General features: G+C 48.6%; 1 protein-coding gene across 3 annotated transcripts in view; it reads left to right on the top strand.

The window, feature by feature from the left end:
- The first annotated feature begins 1,011 nt into the window (after positions 1-1,011).
- Slc47a1 (solute carrier family 47 member 1) overlaps positions 1,012-16,655 on the top strand; it is a 38,996-nt gene continuing 23,352 nt past the window's right edge. The window contains exons 1-6 of one of the 3 annotated variants that reach the window (XM_063242684.1): positions 1,012-1,323; positions 10,275-10,376; positions 10,838-10,906; positions 12,138-12,286; positions 13,472-13,514; positions 15,333-15,377. In XM_063242684.1, coding sequence (XP_063098754.1) covers positions 1,189-1,323; positions 10,275-10,376; positions 10,838-10,906; positions 12,138-12,286; positions 13,472-13,514; positions 15,333-15,377 — 543 coding nt within the window. In that variant the 5' untranslated portion in view covers positions 1,012-1,188. Of the gene's footprint in view, positions 1,324-10,274; positions 10,377-10,837; positions 10,907-12,127; positions 12,287-13,471; positions 13,515-15,332; positions 15,378-16,655 lie in introns of all 3 variants that reach the window. The other 2 variants (XM_063242682.1, XM_063242683.1) reach the window with 2 other exon arrangements.

Raw genomic sequence — 16,655 nt, forward strand, 5'->3', positions numbered from 1 at the left:
CAAGTTTTCTCTGTCTCTGTCTCTGTCTCTGTCTCTGTCTCTGTCTCTGTCTCTCTCTCTTTGTTTGCTTATTTGATAGTTTGGAACAAGAGCAAAAGGGAGAAGGATCTTATTTTCTGGCTTCTCAGGTGGGAAGTAAAGGAGTGTCTTGGACTCCCATTCAAGAGGGGAAAGGCTGCTGCAGGGGTAAATAAAACCAAGGCGAATCTCAGGCGGTGTGGTGAATGCAGAGGGAAGGAGAAAACACTACTGCTCTAGCTTTTAAGTTCTTAAATCTAAACTTCCTGCGTACACAAGCCATTGTTGTGTCCCAGTCCTGTAATCAAGTCTTTGAATCAAAACTTGGTGGCCACACGAGCCATTTTGTATTTGTTTCTTTGTATTACAGAACTCATCCTGGGTCCTGTAACTCACGTTTGTTAGGCAGTGACCCTGTGCTGGGCTGAGGCACATGGTACTGACATAAGTCCTCACCTATGAATTATTTTGAGTTTACCGACAAGGAAACTGAGGTTCGGCTGGCCGGGTGAGCAGGTTCTCTATGTGCTCCAGAGTGGGAGGTACCTCTCAAGCCTCCATTTATCTGATGCTCACAGCTTTTCTTACGCAACAAGCTCAAGGATAAACATCCCGGAAGCTCGGAAAACCCCCACTGTGCTGCTTGCTAAATGTGAGCTTATTGCTTTTTTCCTGGTTGAGTCTTTAAAGGACCAGCTGGCGGGCCAGCGGCGCAAAAATCAAGCAGGTATCAAAGCGTCGCGGAGCGCAGGCTGCGCCACCGACATCCCCAAAGCGGCCAACCCAGACGCCTGGCTGGACACCCACCCTGCTCCGACTGGAGGCCTCCTGGTCCTTCCATCAACACTCAGAACCTGGAACCTCCCGGAGGGGCGCAGGGCCGGGGTCGGGGGAGCCCTGGAGCCCGAGCCCTGGGGAGCCCCTTGTCCTCCTAGGTGCTTTCTGTCAGTTTCTAGAGCGTTCCCCAACTTTGCTTCTTAAGCCCTGGAGCTCGCCAGCCTTTGCAGGGCGCGCGGTGTCCACAGCGCGCATAGGCTCAGGAGCACGTCCAAGGTCGCAGACTGGCTGGGCCGGCTGGGGGCGGCGGCCGAGGGCGGGGACTGGAGCTGGGGAGCCCTGTGCGGTCCGGTCCCCGGCGCCCGAGCTCCTCTGCAGCATAGCGCCCAATACATGGAGGCTTCCTCGGAGTCCGGGCCCAGTCCCGGAGGGCCCCCGGTGGCCTCCGAGCGCCGCGGGCTGCGCTGCCCGCTGCTCTCTGGCTTCCGAGAGGAGCTGCAGGCGCTCCTAGTCCTGGCCGGTCCTGCGGTGAGTCTGGTGGCTTCCGCTGCAGGCTGGTCCCGGCGGCGGGTTGGGATCGCTGGCGGTTCGTGTAGCAGCCTGCGTTTTGGCGGAGGTGGGGACAGAGCCGGCCGGGCTGCCCGGAACCTCTGCGCGCTCGGGCCGATTGCTCTGCACACGGGACCTGGGCGCTCAAGGCATCTCGGGGCTGTTATCTTTGGACGGGGAGTCCAGAGAACCAGGCAAAAGTCAGGCCAGCTAGTACTCAGAATTTGATTCTTCGCAAATTAGCGAAGCCCGGGAGCTGGGATGTGTAAGTGTCCTGAGGTTGGGAGAGGGAGAGAGGGAACTGTCTGACCTACTCTTAGATTTCAGCCAGTGTTTGGGATCTAGAGTCAAGCTCTGCAGAGGAAACCAGGGGGCATCCTGCGGAACACTCCTCTCCCTGCCTATAATGGTGCTCACAAACCGAGTTTTAAGAGTGTGGTTCTTTTGGGGGTTGAAGTGTCTTTGTGTGTGTGTGTGTGTGTGTGCGCGTGCGCGCGCGCTTGCTTGCTTGATCAGTAGAGTCCTCGTTAGTCTTAAAAATTAAGGAGAGTTTTTAAAACCACGAGAATCACAACGCTATAATCCTGCTGCTGTTCTCTGGCCAGTTTGGGTGGTTTTCAAGCCCTAGGGGTAGGAGAGCCGCTTCACTGGACAAGCAGCAGCAAGCCTGTTTAAGGCTGGATACCGTTCTGGCCGTGGAGCAGCCGACCTGCACCTGCACGGGCTAGGGCTGGGAGCTGTGTCCTTCTGGAATGGTGGTGACATGGGATGTGATGATATCTAGAGTGGCACAAAGCCACGAAAGGGAGTGCATCCAGTGTATGGGTGTTTGCAATTCTCTGCAGACTGGAAAGAACTCTTGGTTTGGAATCTCAAAATCTGGGATTCTTTGGACTCTGATTCTGGGATTAAAAGTCCAGGTGGCCAGGGCTCAGAGAACAGTATTTGGGAGTGAAGAGTTGGAATGAAGGAGTAATATTTGTTCAAAAAGGTGTAGCAAGAAATATTTTTAAAAAACCAGGTGTGGTGGTACACATCTATAATCCCAGCACTCAAGAGGCTGAGGCAGGAGGATTCTTGTGAGTTCAAAACCAACCTGGGCTGCAAAGTGAGCTCAAGACCAGCCTGAACTGCACAGTGAGACCCTGTCTCAAAACAAAACAAAATTAAAATATAAATAAATAATGTAAAGAAAGTTCAGCAACCACCTCAAAGTTCTATGTTGGGGACATCAGGACCAAAAAAGGTGGAGGATCAGGAAAGGAAAGCTACATGCTAAGTGGCATCTTTGAAATCCTTAATGCTTCCTTAGACCATAGAAATGGACCTCAGTTTCCTGGGACCAGCTGCAATTTTTTTTTTTTTTTACATGATTTGTGTTACTGATTTAAAGAACTGGAAACTAAGGCTCCTTGCTAAGGTTATCAGTGTGCTGGGTTCTGTGATCCAGCTGTTAACATCTGACCCACCCGGGTGGGGCTTCCCTTCAGCGAAGTACTGGGAGGAGAGCTGGAAGGGTAAAGGCCGGGAAGGGAAGGACAGCTCCGAAGGGGCGGCCTGCTTTCCCTACGGCAGCTTAGGAAACAGCGCTGTGGGTTTCCAGTCTGCTTATCCAAGCAGAAAGTGACGGTAACCGTCTGTGCTTTGGAAAGAGCTTTACACAGCCAGCAGTGCCTTACTAACACCAAACCGTGAGAGCAACAACCACGGGACAGCTTTCCGAAATCCAGCATCTCCCAGTGACCTGTCCCTGGACGAGGGGCTTTCCTGGGACCGACCCTGGACTGACTGTGTGTGCACGTGTGTGTTTACACAAGTACGGGTATGCTTATTATAAATGCAATACATATTCATTGTGGGAGGGGGAAGAAAAGAAAACCAGGACTAACAAAAGAGTAAAAATCTCTGAATCTCACTACCAGGCAATCATTTGGCAATTTCCCTCCAAACCTTGGTGGGCATGTGCTTGTGAATGCTTTGCAAAAATGTGGCCGGAGACTTCAGGCACAGGTTTAATGTCTTCTGAATTATATATTGGAGCCTCGCTTGATTTCTCTCCCCATCTCCTGTGAATTTCCTAATTCCTGCGGGACACAGTGTGGGAGGAGACTGTTTTCCTCTGCTCAGTGTCCCGGATTCTTCCTATGGCTCTACCGTAGAACAGGATGGCTAGTTTGGTCCTCTCTACACATCTTTGTTTTCCTCATTCATTATTATTATGTTGTCTCCTAAAGCCTTACCGGCTTTAGGATTTACCAACATACTTTCCCAGTGAGCCCTAAACAAAGCCCCATCCTCTCTTTTTGTTCTTTTGAGACAGAGTCTCACTATGTAGTCCAGACTGGCCTTAAACATCCCACCCTCCTGCCTCAGCCTTCCAAGTGCTGGGATTATAGACTGTGTACAGTTTAAACGAGGTCTTGTGAAACAGACTAATCCACACTGTAAAGGAAACAGCATAGGCTGAGCAGCTTTACATCCTGAAATCTTCTCTTCCCTTTATCTTGCAGAAGACCTTAGGAAAGCAGGTACATGGAGGGAAGGAAGGGCAGTGGGCCAGTACCTTGCCTCAGGCTCCTGGCCTCACTCTCTGTTTCTCACTAGCATCTCCTACCAGGCTGCATTATCAGAGTCCTAAGAAGAACCTGTAAGATAGATTCCTCTTGGGCATGGGCTGATGTCAGAAAGGTGTGACTGCCTAGGTCGGTACGCTTGGGAAAGAAGTCCAGAACCTCCCTGAGATACAGAGCTGAAAATCCGGGAAGGCTGGGGGTGGCATCCAATGGTGGGAGTCGGAGTCTGCATGTGTACACACACACACACACACACACACACACACACACACACACACAGAGGCTGACAGTTTGAATTGTCTCAGGCCTGAGGAAATCTTTAGCAGGGATTGGTTGGTGACAGGGGAAGGTTACTGGGGACAGGAGAGAATTTGGGCTGAAGGAGAGGAAAAGAGAAAATGTAGAAGAACATGGTTCCTTTTCCAGGCAGGTCAAAGAGTGAGCCAAAGAACAAGAGCACACACTCAGAGGTGGTGGCCACTGGCGAGAGACGTCTGGGACCTTCCTTCCCTGCCGCCAAGCCTCCTTGCATCCCATTGTCACCAAAGCCTCTGGTTTTAGCATCCTGAAAATCTCTCGGAGGGGCCCCCCTCTTCACATCTCCACACCAGGTTCATCCCAACATCCAGTCTCTCCTCCTCAGCTCATGCTGCCCAAAATGTACCCCACGAGACCACCGAAAGTCCATTTTTTTTTTTTTTTTTTTGTCTTTTTCGTTTTTACCGGTACCAGGGATCGAACTCACGACTGCCTGCTTGGAAGGCAGGCGCTTATGCCGCTGAGCTAAATCCCCAGCCCCCGAAAGTCCATTTTGAATGTTTACCTATGTTGACGCGTCCTTGATCCAAACCCTGATCTTGGTCCTTACAGTCCTCAGTGGTTTGGCCCTCTCTAAGCCTGCTGCTTGTCCGGTGACACTGCCTCCCGCTGGCCCTCTACCGGCCAGTCTCCTGTCTGTGGTCAGCCCAGCTCGGCCCCATCTGCTCCTCCAGCTGAGAATCCATCCGTCAGGGCTCAGCCTCACTTTGCTGCCTCCTGGAGCCTTCTCTGCCTCACCCACTGTGCCCATGTAGCTCAGCACACACGTGTACTTGTTGCAAACACAATGCCTGCCCCTCCATAGGGCTCCGTGGGGTAGGAATGGGGTGATGGCACCGGGTTAACTCACACTCACACTCCTGGTGCTTGGGACACACTCTGTGCTGCGCAGGAAGCTGTCCTGAGTGACTGAGTCAAGTCAGGTGACGCTGGGCAGGAGCTCCCTCCTGTGAGGAGAGGAAGCAGTCCCAGCTGACTGCCTGCTCAGGTGCCTTCCCACACTGACCTTTGCTGCTAAGAATGGACTTTCAAGTCCCTGTGGGATGGGGCCAGGTGCCCTTTTCACACCCTTGCATGGGCAACTGGGTAGGCAGCTGGCCTGGAGCACAACTTGCACAAGTGACCGCTGTAGGAGCGTTTATTACATACCAGCTTGTATGTTGCTGCCTGGGTAAAAAAATGAGACAGATCCTGGATAGGAAGGGACAGCTGGGTTCGAGGGCACACGCCTGTAATCCCAGCACTCAGAGGCTGAGGCAGGAGGATTGCTGTGAGTTTGAGGCCAGCCTGAGCTACATAGCAAGCCTTTGTCTATAAATAAATAAATGAAGAAGGGACAGAAGTAGGGTCAGTCTAGCAGTTTCGGGCTTGTGCTGAGGCTGGACTTCAGGGCACATGCGCCCCTGCTGAGCTAGGGCCCAGCCTTCATTTCCATTGTTCATTTGGCTCCACCTGAGCACTGCCAGTTCAGGTCACTGCTGTTGGACAGCTGCCTTTGAAAACTACAGGGAACAAACCTTTACCCGGAAGTGTGAGATCACCAAGAAGTGTCCAAGGAGATCCTCACAGCAGAGAAGGGAAAACTGGACTTACCCCACCCCAGGGCAGGTTACAGGCTTGCTGACTGCCATGACAGAAAAATGATTTTCACACTGCATCCATAAAAAGGCATAAAGGAATTAGCAGGCAGCATTTTAAAAGTATGCATTCAGAGAAGCAGAGTGTGCATCTTCCAGAGAGAAGTGCATTATATCTGGATCTGGATATATTTATGTGTTTTTGATGGTAGAACCTGGGAATCTATAAAAAGTTTGGGTGTGGTTCACAGGAGAAAAATCAATGGCCCATCCACAGGTAGTTAGATAATGGCTCGTTTCACATTTCACAGGACAGAGGCAGGGACCCAGTCTATTTTTAAAGGTTAGAATTCTGCTCTTTATCAACTGAGCTAATTTATGGACTAAAGAACCTTTTTTTTTTTGGTGCCTGGAATTAAACCCAGAACCTCATGCTTGCCAGGGCACTGTGCTGCTGAGCCATATCCCCTGCCCTTGACTTAAAGTATCTTTAAGGAATTTTGGATGTGATTGGCCTGAAAGAAAAGAAGCATACATAGTCCGGAGAGCACAGATATGGCTAACTCTGCGTCACCTCATGTCCTGAAGTTGCAGTCTCCTTAAACGTACAGATTTTAAATGATGACTTTCCTTGTCTGCGCTCAACTTCTCTGCATTTCTTACCCTGGTCAGTGAGCTCCCTGGCACGGCAGCACGCCTCCCGGGAGCAGAGAGGCAGAGTCTGGAGCACTCTCGCAGTCTGCTTGACCACCTGAGTCTCTGCTGGGGCCAGGGATGGCACGTGCAGGGCAATGCACATTCCTTGGTTCACAGACTTTTAGCATCTGTCTCATTTTTTCCAACTAGATTTTTTAAAAATAATTTTTAAATTTTATTAATACATTTTTGCTGTTCACACAGTTTACAGTCATCTTGAGGCGTGGTTACATGTACATATTATAGCTTGTTTCTTTTTTCATCCCCTGTCCCTTCCCTCCCATTTCTCCATCCTCTTCCGGTTGTCTTAGCTCATGCTATGGCATAGTGTTTACATTAATTGTGGGTGGTAGGTTCCTGTACCCAGCACATCTTTATTCTTATTTCCCCTTCTCCTCCTCACCCCTCGCCCTTGATCCCTTGCACTCTTCCCTATTGCAAGAGATCTGTCCCCTTGTCCCTTTCTATCTATCCTTTATCCTTTTAAATCTGTCTCTTGAGATAGAACAGGGCATAGTCCTCCCAAACAGTCCCCCCCGGGTGGCCCTTGTGTGCACAGACTATAATCTGTGACCAGGAGTTCATCCAAAGACTTGAAACAGAATCAGTGAAGAATCAGTACATTTAACCTCCCTAGGCTTATTCTCCTGGGACCGAGACTTGGGCAGAGCTGGCTGCCTTTGGCTGCCCAACTCAGGGAGGGTCTTCGTTACATTCCTCATAGATGAGAGATAATACTTGACTCCCACAAGTTAAAGGAGGAGAGGTTTGCTTTGGCTCATGTTTTTGCTCATGTAGTTGGCTGACTCCAAGGAAGGAAGGGGTGGTGGAAGCATCTGACAGAGGAAATCTGCTCACCTCATGGGAGGCAGGAAGCGGAGTCAAGGGAGGAGCTGGAGAGGGAGATGCACCCTGGGATCCTGCCCCAGGTGATCCCACCTTCTAATAGAAAGTCAGCTGTTGTGTTCCCATAACTAGTCACCTTTTAAACACCCTGCCTTTGAGCACATGCGGCTTTGTGGGGAATCTAGGTGTAAACCATAACAGGCAGTGAGTAGATAGTTCTTTCACTGCTATAACCCAAGGAAAGCAGTGGCGGCCCTTGCCTAGAAACTGTTTCAGCTGGCGTGGACACCAAAGTTGCCTCTCACAGGAATTAGTTGAACTCAGTTTGACTTCCTGGCCTTTTGTACAAAGGACATCTGTTCCCACCCTTGGATTGGGTGCTTACCCTAAGAAAATGCCCCATTCCCACTCAAGCGAGAGAGATGTTCATAGCAGCAGGATTTATGAAAGCAGAATCTGGGCTGCACTTCAAAGCCCGATGTAGGGGAGACTGAGCATGTTTTCACATGAAGTCCTGAAAAGCATGTAGCCTGCAGGGAGACAGAACTGTGAAGAGACAGCAAATGCCACTGAATGCATCACAGGCCATCTGTAAGAGAAGTGGCAACACTTACATTATGGCACCATGTCCTGGTATGCCCTTACGATGTCCAATGCCTCTTCCTCGGATTCTGCAAAATCAGGTTGAAATGTCAACTTTTTCTAAAAAAAACATAATTTTTATTTGTTTATAGGGCTGGGGATCAAACCCAGGGCCTTGTACATGCTAGGAAAGATCCCTACCACTGATGTACACTCTCAAGCTTGAGCTTTTAAAATTCATATCTCTTCCCCTGTCATCCCCATTCCCTGCTCATTTTATTTAGGTTCACCTAAATAAACATTTCTTCTGTTTACTAGCAGGAGGCTCTGTCGGAAAATAGGTGTGAACTGGGTCTGCAGTCAGGAACTGATGCAGGAAAGAGCTGTCTCCTATTTCTGCATGTGGGACACACACACACAAACACACATACAGACAGACACAGACACAGACACAGACACACACACACACACACACACACACACACAGTTAGAAACAGGCCGTTCTGTTTTGGTCTTTCCTTGTTTTCTTTTGAGACAGGCTCTTACTATTTATCCTGGGTTGGCCTCAAACTTGGGATCATCCTATCTCGGCCTCCTAAGTACTGGGATCACAGGCACCCACCACTGTGCCAGCCCAATTCATTTTTTGAAGGACTGGGACCATCAGCAGAATTGTACACTATCTCTCTCAAATGTGAATTCTGAGGAAGTTTTTCTCTAATGGTTCGGAGGCTTACTCAAAACCTAATTAGCTCCTGCTGTGGCGATTTTGGGGTGGCTGCAGCATGGATCAGGTGGAGGCCAGGCCAAGGAGCTATACCAGTGAAACTCTACAATTGGCCTGCTGGAGCTTAGCACAGAGGAGCCCATGTCCTTGAAGGTGTGAGAGGCAGCGTTAATACTGGAACGCAGCAAGGTCACCATCCTGGCACATCAGTTTTTAAAAGGGGCCCTGAGGGGCAAACCTGACAAATCCTTAGGTAATCATCTCTCTTCCTAGGCAGTGGGGGGGGGTCAGATGAACCCCCTCTTGGGCCAACAGTCCCTCTTTCCCACTGGAGCAAGATATTGGACTGCCTGGATGTAGCAGGTGGGGGAGCAGAAGATGGTTTTAAATTAGTCTCTAAAACAAGCTGAGCATCCAGTCGTACAATGGTTCACAGCAGTCACTGGAAGGACGGCTCAGTATTCCGGAAGCTGAGTTTGCCCTCATATCTGAGCCCGCATAGAATTAAAGACCTAGAGATGCTGAAGAGATGGGTAGGGTTTCCCCAGGGTGCTTGGATCTCATTGGCCTCCCAGGGGACGTCCCACCCAGCCCTCCTAGCTGTGGAATGTCTCGGTGGCTGGAGTGAGGTCTTGATGTCAAAGTCCATCTTCTTTCCAGGAAAATCCTCCCGGGGAATCTGTGATAATAAGGGCATTATTCAAGAAGGCAGCCTCTGGAAACCTCAGGAGAAACAACAGCAATCTTTGTTGTAAGAAGTTAAAGTGAAAAACACACCCAAAAAACTGGGAAATTCTCAAAACTCATGATTCGGGGGGATGGAGAGAAGGTGGTTAATGGGTCCAGGGGTGCAACTGAATGGAGGAATAACTTTTGTGGTACAGGGGACTGAATTCAGGGCTTTCACACTGAGCTACATTCCAGCTTTCCTTTTAGTTTTAAATTTTGAGACAGGGTCTCACGAAATTGTTAAATTGCCTCAGCTGGGATTGAATTCAATATCATCTAGCCTCAGCCTGCCAGAGTGAACTTCTAGTATACTGTCACATAGAGGGTAACTCCAGATGATAACAATTAACTGCAAAATTCAAAGTAGCCAATGAAGAAGATTCTGAATGTCGCCAATGCAAAGAAATGATACCTATTGAAGATGATGGATGTGCCACTTATCCTGGTCTTAGTATCACACGGGGTACATTATGTTGAACTATCACACTGTATACCACAAGCATGAAAATTATTGTGTGTCAGTTAAAAAAAATATATATATATATAGTTGTGTGTGTGTGTGTGTGTGTGTGTGTGTGTGTACCGGGAATTGAACCCAGGGCCTTGCATTTGCCAGGCAGGCACTATGCCACTAAGTGATATCCTGAGCCCCTAAAATATTTTTAAAAAATTAAAACATGAGTTTCTGACCCAGTAGTTGCAGTAAACATTTTGCTACTTGAAGGAGTCCCTCAGAAATTGTACATCTGCCCGTGGAAGCTGGCAGTGGCTACCTGACACCTGGGCTTCTTTACTTCCCCCCAGGGTTGGCTGGGGAGGGCGCTGGGCCTGGCCCGGACTGTGTGGTGGGGGCTTACCTCTCCTGGTCCTCTCTCTTCCCAGTTCCTGGCCCAGCTGATGATATTCCTGATCAGTTTCATCAGCTCCGTGTTCTGTGGCCACCTGGGCAAGCTGGAGCTGGACGCCGTCACCCTGGCCATTGCGGTATGTGTGAGGCTCTAGCGAATCCGTGAAAGCTGCCTGTGTTTGTTTCGTTGGGCTGTTCTCACAGACTGGCACAGTCCAGTGCTTCAGAAGTATCTCAGTGAAACCTGCACCTGGTGTCCATGAGCTTAAAGTCAGCATACAGCCGCAGGATTGCAACCTTCAATAATTCTCCTTTGCTGTGTGACCAGATTCCCAGGTTCTAGGGGTCAGAATGGGGATATCTTTGGGGGGTGTTATTCTGTTTGCCGCATCATGTGACCTGTAATCTGTGCAGCTCTGAGTCCTGCTCAGAGTCCCGGCCCCATATCCGGGAGAAGGAAATTGTAGAAGGGGACTGGAAATCTAACATCATCAAGAAGAGCCAGCTCCCTCCACCCCTGTGGGTCTCGCTGGGCAGGGATGGAGACCTGGTCTTCCCATCTTTTTAACTCCCTCTGGCTTGTTTGGTTTATTTCCAGATTATCAATATCACTGGCATTTCTGTGGGACATGGCTTATCTTCTGCTTGTGACACACTCATCTCCCAGGTAAGTGGAAGTGGTCATGTTCTCACAGTGGCCTTAGACATCTTCCGAGAGCAGGTGGAAGGAAGGACCCTTCCATTAGGGGGAGTCAGCCCTCAGCGGCAGCTCTCCTCACCTGCTTCTTTGACCTATGTGTGGATTTCTTCCAGCCTTGGGAGCTACTGTGGGTCTGATAAGGGCTTTATGCCACATTTTAACTAGAAGCCCCTCTTATCACTCATGTTTTAGTTGCTGTAGTCTTGCGGTTCTCAAATCTGAGCAGTGTCAAAATCCCCCAGAGGGTTTGTCAAAGCACAGACTGCTGGGCCCCCACCTGTGTGATGCTGAGTGTGCAGTGTCCTCCTTGGAGTGAGGTGGCCAGGAGTGGGAGGGAGACACCCCGAGTGTATACTGACGCTTTGTCACTTAGGATGGGGTTACATCCCATGTACCCATTGTAAGGTAAACACGTGTTTAGGCAAAACTTTGTTGAATGCACTTAACTTATGGAGCATTCTTAGCAGTGCAGCACCTTAGAGTGTCAGCAGTTCCCCTTGTGACGATGTGGCTGACTGAGAGCTTTGGTTTGCCTCACCTCCCAGCTTCCCATGGGAGGAGGACACCACATATTGCTAGCACAGGCAGGATTCAGAGTCAAAATTCAAAGCACAAGTTCCTTCTGCTGGATTCATACCCCTTTTGTACCATCTTAAAGTCAAAAAAATTGCAAGTCAGTCCCCCCTGAGCTGAGCACCACCTGTATTTGCTAGCGCCAGTGGTGCAAACCTCCCTTCGATGGCTAACCTGAGGGTACCCCAGAGAGTTCACTGAACATGAATCTGGGAGAACTGTGCGCAGTGTGGTTCCTGTATGTCTGTAAGAGCTGTCTCCTCGCAGCACTGGCCCTGGCCCCAGAGTTTCTGCTTTAGAAGTTTCTGCCCAGGAAATTACATTTCTAGCAAGTTTACAGGTTATGCAACTCTGACTGCATGTTGGAGTCACATGGGGAAAGTTTTTAAAAATTATTGTTGAGTCTCAATCCGGAATACCTTTAGTGGGACTCCAGCATTTGTGCTTTTTAAATGCTTCCCATGTTGTAAACCCTCTTATCTCTTTCACCTTGGATGCCTCTTCCCTAAGGCATTTGGCATGGTCTCTAGGGTACCTAGCCGCACAGCTGCGGACTTTGGGGGTGGAGGACAGTGGAGAGATGGTTTGTGGGCTAATGGCGTCTTTTTGGCTGAGTGCACCCCAGACTTACGGGAGCCAGAACCTGAAGCACGTGGGTGTGATCCTGCAGAGGGGCATGCTCATCCTGCTACTCTGCTGCTTCCCCTGCTGGGCACTCTTCCTCAACACCCAGCATATCCTGCTGCTCTTCAGGCAGGACCCAGACGTGTCCAGGTAAGACAGAACTGTCATGGGGGTTCAGTGGGCCCAGCAAAAAGACCGTGCATCCAGGCTCAGTCTCTGGGAGTTACAAAGGACAAGAATGAGCTCACACACCAAGCCGGGGAACAAGCTGTCCTAGACTGACCCCACTCGGGCCCTAGTGACTCCTGTATCTGGCTCCTGAGATCTAGAACCCTACTCCTCTGGAGGACTTCCAGGGTGAAGAGTTTTGTACAGAATTAGATTTGCAAACTCCTGGGGACAAAGTTCAGAGACAGAATGCTTGCTAAGCATGCTGAGGTGCTGGGTTTGATCCCCAGCACCAGGAAAACCACAACAACAACAACCTCAATGAGATTTGTGAGCATCCTCTGTATGTGGCATGGCAGTTTGTGATGTTTATTTATAGTTATGGTTAGTATTAAAATTATCTGCATGCTTAAACCCTCCTGCTCCACTCTTTTTTTTTTTTTTTTTTTTTTTTGTCTTTTTCATTTTTATCGGTACCGGGGATCGAACTCACGACCGCCTGCTTGCAAGGCAGGTGCTTATGCCGCTGAGCTAAACCCCCAGCCCCCCTGCTCCACTCTTTTAATTGATTAAGGTGAGACCTGGACATTAGTAGCTTTCAGAGCTTCCCACGTGATTCTGATGAGCTGCCACATTTGAGATCCAGTTTTTTTTTTTTTTTCTTTCCTGTACTGGGGATTGAACTCACGATTTTGTGCTTGCCAGGCAGTTGCTTATGCCACTGAGCTAAATCCCTGGCCCTAGATCCACTGTTTAATGGATTAAGACTTGTATTCTTGCCCTAAATCAGCAGCTCTGAACCCAGAGGTATTTGGCAGTGTTGGAAAACATTTCTGTCATGGATCTGCTACTGGTTGAGACCAGAAAGACTAGGAGACCTCCTGTGATGCATGGCCATTCCCAGTAGAGAGCTTTGTGGTCATGGTGCATTGCTGAGAAACCCTGCCCTGCACTGAAAGAAGTTGAAAAACAAGAAAGCTCATCTGGGTTATGTCAAGCTCTGTGTATACATTTTCTCACTTGCTCTGGTAGTTTAAATTCATTTATCTAGAAAGAGTGGAGATTGGGGAAGGCAGCTTCAGTCATCAGTTATGTTACGCTGCGTCTCTTTCTGGTGACATGGAGGCCTCTATGACTGGCTGTGATTTTTGTCTTTTCATTCTGCAGGCTTACCCATACCTATGTCATGATCTTCATTCCAGCTCTTCCCGTAAGTTTTGAAGTGTTCAGAGCTTCCCTTCCTGGTGTCTGTGGGTGAAAAGTGGCTGCAGCAGACCTGAGCCCTATGCCTGGCTCAGTCTTACTTGATTCTCATACATGACATTGACCTCTTCAGGAAGCATGGGTTTAATTATGGTTATTAAGGTCATAAACTAACATCTGTCCCTCAAATGCTAGGGTGGGTGATTCAGTCCCAATAGACACTGGCTGAAGGTCCCACTGTTGGAGTGCCCTTTGAGACCATCTAGGAAGAGGAGTCCAGACTCTTATTTTAGGGTTAAAGTCATACCCAGTTCAGAACCTCTGTGGGCCATTTTGATCTTTGCACCTTCCTGCATCACCCAGACCTATCAGTGGGTGTTAATGTTTGATACTCTGTTGTGTGTGGTCAATGAACTACCAATGCTAAATTTATCCTGGCTGAAAGCATAGTTGAATTAGTTTCCTGAGACTTCTATTACAGAACACCAAAGGCGGATGAACTTAAACAACAAGATGTATTTTTCACAGCTCTGGAAGCCGTACATCCAGAGTCGAGGTTTCGGCATGGTTGCTTTCCTCCGTGGTCTCTCCTTGGCTTGCAGATGGCTGCCTTTGCTGCCATGTAACATGGTCATCCTCTTGTTACTTTGAGCAGCTTGGTGAAATTCTGTCTCAAAATAAAAAATAAAAAGGCTGAGAGTGTAGTTCAGTGGGAAAGCACTTGCCTAGTGTATGTGAGGACCTGTTCTCAGTCCCTGGTACTGTGATTGAAAAAATGAACACATGAATGAAAGAAAAATCAATCGATCTATAATCCCTATGATTTGGGAGGCTGAAGCAGTCTGGGAAAATAAGTAACTTAGTGAGACCCTGTCTCAAAATAAAAAAATAAAAAATTAGGGGCTGTGGCTGTAGCTGAATGCGAAGAGTAGGTTTGATCTCCAGTGCCACTAAATATATAAATAAAATAAAAATTAAAATAATAAGTAGTTAGGTAAAGGGTGCCTGTTCTGTTGGATTAGGACCTCATTCTGACTCCTTAATTTTATTTTATTTTATTTTATTTTATTTTTTTTTTTTTTGGTCTTTTTCCTTTTTATCGGTACCGGAGATCGAACTCACGACTGCCTGCTTTCAAGGCAGGTGCTTATGCCGCTGAGCTAAATCCCCAGCCCCTTGACTCCTTAATTTTAACTTGATCAGGGCTTTAAAGACCCCCGCCCCAAAAAAAGACTGCCAAATAGTTACATGTTTGTGGAGGTTAGGGCTTCAATGTGTGGCTTTGGGAGACATAATTTAGCCCATAACAATAACTATTTGCCCTCTTTATCCTAAAATCTTTAATTTTAATTTTATACTTGAAATTTTTTATGTATATGTTTTTGTGGTGCTAGGGAGTGAACCCAGGGCCTCACACATGTTGGACAAGTTCTCCGCTACTGAGCTACACCCCAGCCTTGTCCTTAAGTATTTTTCATGTGATGTTCTTTCATTGTTCCAGTAAATAGGATGGTAGCCTGGTCTGCAAGGATGGGCCCTCTGAGTTTTTTCTCAGCATCCCCAGGAAAATCCTTGCCATGCACTGAAGGAAATTACATTTCCTTTTGTCAGTTGAGGGAGTTGGAGGTGAGGTTGGATCATTTTCATCCTTAAAGGAGATGACCACAGATTCCCCGGCCCACCCCACAGTCCCATGGTGCCTCGTATTCCTGAGCAGGAGCAAAGGTCAGCCAGGCCTTGGTTACAGCATAAACCAGCTGTGGCTCCCAGCTCACCGATGTGTGTCCAACACCTCTGTTAACACTCACCTCTTCCTTTTTTACAGGCATCCTTTCTTTATACATTACAAGTTAAATACCTGCTCAACCAGGTAATGGGGATGGTCCTTCTCCTTGGGGGGAGCCTGTGGGAGTGGAGGCCCTGCAAATACACAGGGATCAGGGAATCCAGGGTGGAGGTAGATCACCTTCTTAGAGACTGAAAACTGTTTTCAAGATTGTGTGCTTGGGACTTCCATGTGGAGGGGGTTTGTTAAGGATATCAGGGAGAGAACATATTACTTTTGGCTCTGGAAAATTCATATCCAGTTCTCACTTAGAAATATTGTCATTGGCATTATTAGTATCAGAGCCACCGTGTTCTTTGGCTCTCTGGAGGGAGGAATGCAGGTCTGTCTGCTCTCCAGAGAAAGCTGAGGGTTACAGTGGCCTCTCAGATCCCCAGGGCCAGCTTGGCTGTTCAGCTGTCGGAAAGGCATTGCTCTCTCTAGTGGGAACACTAGAGAAATCGCTCAAATTGTAATGACACCTGACTCTTCCTGTGTGGCTCACAGCACTGGCCAGAGGCCCCAACGTCACTTGATGGGTGTGGATGTATGATGTGGGATGTGGACTACTGGACCAGGTCATAAGTCCCTGCCACACTTTCCAGAATATGTCCCAGGGAGGAAAGGAGGGAGTTTCCTACCTACTTAATGACCTTAATTTAGGATACTGCCATCTTAACAAAAACAATCATATTTACATATTCATTAGCATGTGTATTATATACTTGGACTAGTTATAGGTAAGAAAAGAAAATTAGCATTTTGGTTTATCTTGGGGCCATGTTGTTTTAGTTGAGAGTCTAGTAGGAAGCAGAGAGATCCCTAAGCACCCTGCAGGGTCTCCTTCCTGGCTGTTGACCAGCAACCTTGGTGCGCTAACCTCAGGTTCAGGTTTGCTTATGTGAAGACAGTGGGTATGAACGCTTTGCCTTCCTCATCCCAAGGCCAAGGAAAGCACCTAGAGCTGAGAGGGCTGGGGAGGTATGAACTGGGTTACATTGGACATGGATGGCTTCCAGGGTGGGGCAGGGAGGAGGGCGTTCTGGGCAGTGAGCAACAGGACCATTGACAGGGCTGGGAGGTGCCAGAGTGTTTGGCTGCTATAGTGTGGGGGACCCAGCAGGCAATGGCGTTAGCAGATTGACCCGGGCTCTGGTGGAGCAGGACCTCTTATTCTCTGCTATTCAGATTTCAGTTTGTAGGAGACAAACTGCTGGGCTGGGCAGGGGCGAGAGTCGTGAAAACGGTGGGCTGATGGAGGTCCACACACTAAAAGCTGTGATAATGGGGTGGTCTCTGTAGGAGGAGATGGCAGGTGGTAGG

Source organism: Cavia porcellus, unplaced genomic scaffold, assembly GCF_034190915.1.
Source record: "Cavia porcellus strain 051 isolate PalLab524CR breed Dunkin Hartley unplaced genomic scaffold, mCavPor4.1 scaffold_32, whole genome shotgun sequence".
Lineage (NCBI taxonomy): Eukaryota > Metazoa > Chordata > Mammalia > Rodentia > Caviidae > Cavia > Cavia porcellus.